General features: G+C 68.1%; 1 protein-coding gene across 1 annotated transcript; it reads right to left on the bottom strand.

Moving 5' to 3' along the window:
- Window positions 1–1178: 1178 nt before the first annotated feature.
- LOC126647757 (3-beta-hydroxysteroid-Delta(8),Delta(7)-isomerase-like) lies at window positions 1179–4462 on the bottom strand (the record flags this gene model as incomplete). The annotated part of the gene is made up of 3 exons (XM_050330285.1): window positions 1179–1597; window positions 4048–4178; window positions 4272–4462. Coding segments are annotated over 3 exons (531 nt in total), but the record flags the coding sequence as incomplete, so codon positions are not given.
- Window positions 4463–4982: the final 520 nt, after the last annotated feature.

Genomic DNA, 4982 nt, shown 5'->3' with positions numbered 1-4982 from the left:
GGGAGCGCTCCGGTGTTGTGGAGGAGGGGGGGTAAACCGGGGAGGCCGCGCGGGTTGAGAGGGGGGGTTTTTTAGAGCGCTACCCACGCGGTGCTGGCGATGCCGGCGCTGGCGGGGCCCGCTCGGGGACGGGGCTCGGTCGGGCCCCCCCGCGGGAGGCGGCGGGGCCGGCGCTGAGGGGCTGCGGCCGCCGGGCCCGTGTCAACATCAACAGCGGCGGCCCCTGACCCCGCGCGCGCTTCCGCCTCGCCCGCCGCCCGACACGCCATTGGCCGGCGGGGAGCCCGGCCGCGCCCCCATTGGCTGGCGGGGAGCCCGGCGGCGCTCCCATTGGCTGAGCGGCGTGAGGGAAGTCCCGCCCACCACAACCTTCTTTCCTCTCCGTCCCTCACGGGAGATGGCGGGGGGTAAAGGGGGCGGGACCAGCGTCGCCATGGCGACGGCGAGGCTGCGTGGCGATTGGGTGAGCGGAGCGGGGAGGCGGGGTTAAGGGGAGGGAGGGCGCTGATTGGCTGCCGCGAGAGCTGCGGCCTGTCCGTCACCGGGTGAGGAGGTGCCGAGGCCGCGATTGGCCCAAGGTGCAGCCACGCCCACCCTGCCCTCCCATTGGCTGCAGCGCGCGACCTAATTTCCCATTGGCTCAGACGCGGCTGAGGTAAACCACGCCCCTTGTACAAACCACGCCCCTCTAGCTGTCAATCTCCCGTAAGGCCCCGCCCCCTCCCTTTCTTCCCACGGGGGCCAAACCGGGAACCCAAATTCGGGACCCCCCCTCGCACCCCTCCCCCCCCTCAGCACAGACCCTCGGCTCGGTTTCCAGATCCTTTATTAAAAGCCATCACAGACCCCTCACAATGCAGGTGGGACCCCCCTCACACCCCTCAGGAATGAGGGTGGGACCCCCCTCACGCCTCTCTGGGGATGAGAGTGGGACCCCCCTCACAGCCCCCTGAGAACAAGGGTGAGACCCCCCCTCAAGCCCCTTGAGAATGAGAGTAGGACCCCCCTCACCCATTCAGAATGAGAGTGGAACTCCCCTCACACCCCTTGGGAATGAGGGTGGGACCCCCCTCACCCACTCCTGAGAATGAGAGTGGAACTCCCCTCACACCCCTTGGGAATGAGGGCGGGACCCCCCCTCACACCACTCCTGGGAATGAGAGTGGAACCCCCCTCACCCATTCCTAGGAATGAGGGTGGGACCCCCCTCACCCCCTCCTGGGACCACAGGTGTGACCCTCAGGATGGCAGGTGGGACCCCCAACACCACCCACCATCCCCCGGGGGCACACCCAGCCCACCATCCCTCGGGTGGGTCTCAGTCACCCACGGAGGCACCGAACCCCCCTCTCTGGGGGCCTGGAGGAGCCCCCCCGGTGCCGGGGGGCTCAGTGGGCCTTGTGGCGGGGCCGGTCGAGGCCGCGCTGGGCCGCGCTGAGGCGGCGGCAGGCGTCGAGCACCAGAACCCCCGGCACCAGCACCCACAGCCCGTTGAGCCCCACGAAGTACACCCAGAAATAGAGGGGCCGGGGGTCGCTGTGGGTCCAGCCCGCCAGGGCCTCGGTGGCGAAGTACAGAACGTCCCCGTAGAGCTGGCCTGGGGAGGGGGACATGGGGATACACGGGTCACACCCCCAGGGCACAGGGATGGGGACACACGGGTCACGCCACGGGGATGGGGACACACAGGTCACAACCCCAGGGAACAGGGATGGGGACATGGGGACACACGGGTCACACCCCCAGGGCACGGGGATGGGGACGTGGGGACACCAGGAGAGCAGGGGAAGAGGGATGGGGACATGGGGACACCAGGAGAACACGGGGATGGGGACATGGGGACACACGGGTCACACCCCCTGGGCAGGGGGATGGGGATGTGGGGACACCAGGACAGCAGGGGGACAGGGTAGGGGACACCAGGAGAGCAGGGGGACAGGGATGGGGACACCAGGACAGCAGGGGGACAGGGATGGGGACATGGGGACACACGGGTCACACCCCCAGGGCAGGGGGATGGGGACGTGGGGACACCAGGAGAGCAAGGGGACAGGGATGGGGACATGGGGACACACGGGTCACACCCCCAGGGAATGGGGATGGGGACATGGGGACACACAGGTCACACCCCCAGGGAATGGGGATGGGGACATGGGGACACACGGGTCACACCGCCAGGGTACAGGGATGGGGACATGAGGACACACGGGTCACACCGCCAGGGTACAGGGATGGGGACATGGGGACACATGGGTCACACCCCCAGGGAATGGGGATGGGGACACCAGGAGAGCATGGGGACAGGGATGGGGACATGGGGACACACGGGTCACACCCCCAGGGAATGGGGATGGGGACACCAGGAGAGCAGGGGGACAGGGATGGGGACATGGGGACACACGGGTCACACCCCCAGGGAATGGGGATGGGGACATGGGGACACACGGGTCACACCCCCAGGGAACAGGGATGGGGACGTGGGGACACACGGGTCACGCCACGGGGATGGGGACATGGGGACACACGGGTCACACCCCCAGGGGATGGGGATGGGGACGTGGGGACACACGGGTCACACCCCCAGGGCAGGGGATGGGGACGTGGGGACACACGGGTCACACCCCCAGGGCAGGGGGATGGGGACGTGGGGACACATGGGTCATGCCACGGGGATGGGGGCACACGGGTCACACCCCCAGGGGATGGGGATGGGGACGTGGGGACACACAGGTCACACCCCCAGGGAACAGGGATGGGGACACACAGGTCACACCCCCAGGGCAGGGGGATGGGGACACACGGGTCACACCCCCAGGGCAGGGATGGGGACGTGGGGACACCAGGACAGCAGGGGGATGGGGACGTGGGGACACCAGGACAGCAGGGGGATGGGGACATGGGGACACACATCTCACACCCCCAGGGTACAGGGATGGGGATGTGGGGACACCAGGAGAGCAGGGGGACAGGGATGGGAATATGGGGACACCAGGAGAACAGGGGGATGGGGACATGGGGACACCAGGAGAGCAGGGGGAACAGGGATGGGGACACCAGGACAGGGATGGGGACACCAGGACAGGGATGGGGACACCAGGAGAGCAGCAGGAATGGGGCTGGGGGACACAGGGAAGGGCTGTCACCCCCAGGTCAGGGACACCAGGAGAGGGGATGAGGACATGGGGACACCAGGGGGAATGGGGCTGGGGGACACAGGGAAGGGCTGTCCCCCCACCATCAGTGCAGGGACACCAAGACAGGGCTGGGGACACCAGGACAGGGGTGGGAGACACTGGGACAGGGGTGGGGACACCAGGACAGGGCTGGGGACACCAGGACAGGGATGGGGACACCGGGACAGGGATGGGGACACCGGGACAGGGGTGGGGACACCAGGACAGGGGTGGGGACACCAGGACAGGGCTGGGGACACCAGGACAGGGTTGGGGACACCAGGACAGGGATGGGGATACCAGGACAGGGATGGGGACACTGGGACGGGGCTGGGGACACCAGGATGGGGATGGGGACACCAGGACAGGGCTGGGGACACCAGAACAGGGGTGGGGACACCAGGACATGGGTGGGGACACCAGGATGGGGATGGGGATACCAGGACAGGGTTGGGGACACCGGGACAGGGGTGGGGACACCAGGACAGGGCTGGGAGACACTGGGATAGGGACAACAGGACAGGGATGGGGACACCAGGACAGGGTTGGGGACACCAGGACAGGGTTGGGGACACCGGGACAGGGGTGGGGACACCAGGACAGGGCTGGGAGACACTGGGATAGGGACAACAGGACAGGGATGGGGACACTGGGACGGGGCTGGGGACACCAGGACAGGGGTGGGGACACCAGGATGGGGGTGGGGGACACCAGGACAGGGCTGGGGACACCAGAACAGGGCTGGGGACACCAGGACAGGGCTGGGGACACCAGGACAGGGGTGGGGGACACCAGGACAGGGATGGGGACACCAGGACAGGGATGGGGACACCAGGACAGGGATGGGGACACCAGGCCAGGGGTGCCACCCTACCCAGGGACACGATGAGCTGCAGGACGTAGCGGGACGGGTGGTGGCGCAGGAAGGCGAGGAAGGTGAGGAAGCTGAGGGGGCCCCAGGCCCAGGCAGTCACCGTCTCCATGGCCACCGTGAAGTCATCGCTCCTGGAAAGGGGGCACAGGGGTCAGCCAGGACCCCCCCCAGGCTCTCAGACACCCCCTCCCCACCCCAAATCCCCCCACCCCCCAACAACTCACGTCATGTAGCGGCTGTCGGCCTTGGCGTACTCCTTCCCTGGGGACACCGGGGGGACACCGGGGGTCAGGGGGGCAGGGCAGGTGTCCCCCACAGCCCCCCAGGGCGCCTGGAGCACCCCAAGCCCTGCTGCCAGCACCTGGGTGTCCCCCTCCCCACGTGCACAGGGAACCTTCAGAGCCTCCTGACGCCCCTGGGGACCCCTCCCCACGTGTCCAGGGAACCTTCAGGGCCCCTCCCCACGTGCCCAGGGAACCTTCAGGACCCCCCTGATGCCCCCCATGTGCCATGGGAACCTTCAGGACCCCCCTGATAACCCCCCTGTGTCCAGGGAACCTTCAGGACCCCCCTGATGCCCCTGGGGACCCCTCCCCACGTGCCCAGGGAACCTTCAGGACCCCTCCTCATGTGCCCACGGAACCTTCAGACCCCTCTGATGCCCCCCATGTGCCCAGGGAACCTTCAGGACCCGCCTGATGCCCCTGGGGACCCCTCCCCACGTGTCCAGAGAACTTTCAGACCCCCCTGATGCCCCCAACGTGCCCAGGGAACCTTCAGAGCCCCCCTGATGCCCCCCATGTGCCCAGGGAACCTTCAGGACCCCTCCCCATGTGCCCAGGGAACCTTCAGGACCCCTCCCCACGTGTCCAGGGAACCTTCAGGACCCCTCCCCCTGTGTCCAGGGAACCTTCAGGACCCCCCTGATGCCCTGG

The sequence above is a fragment of the Myiozetetes cayanensis genome, unplaced genomic scaffold, assembly GCF_022539395.1.
Source record: "Myiozetetes cayanensis isolate MyiCay16 unplaced genomic scaffold, myiCay2020 scf403, whole genome shotgun sequence".
In the NCBI taxonomy this organism is placed as follows: domain Eukaryota; kingdom Metazoa; phylum Chordata; class Aves; order Passeriformes; family Tyrannidae; genus Myiozetetes; species Myiozetetes cayanensis.
Note: the sequence above shows the minus strand (reverse complement) of the source record. Positions and strands in the feature narration are given on the sequence as shown.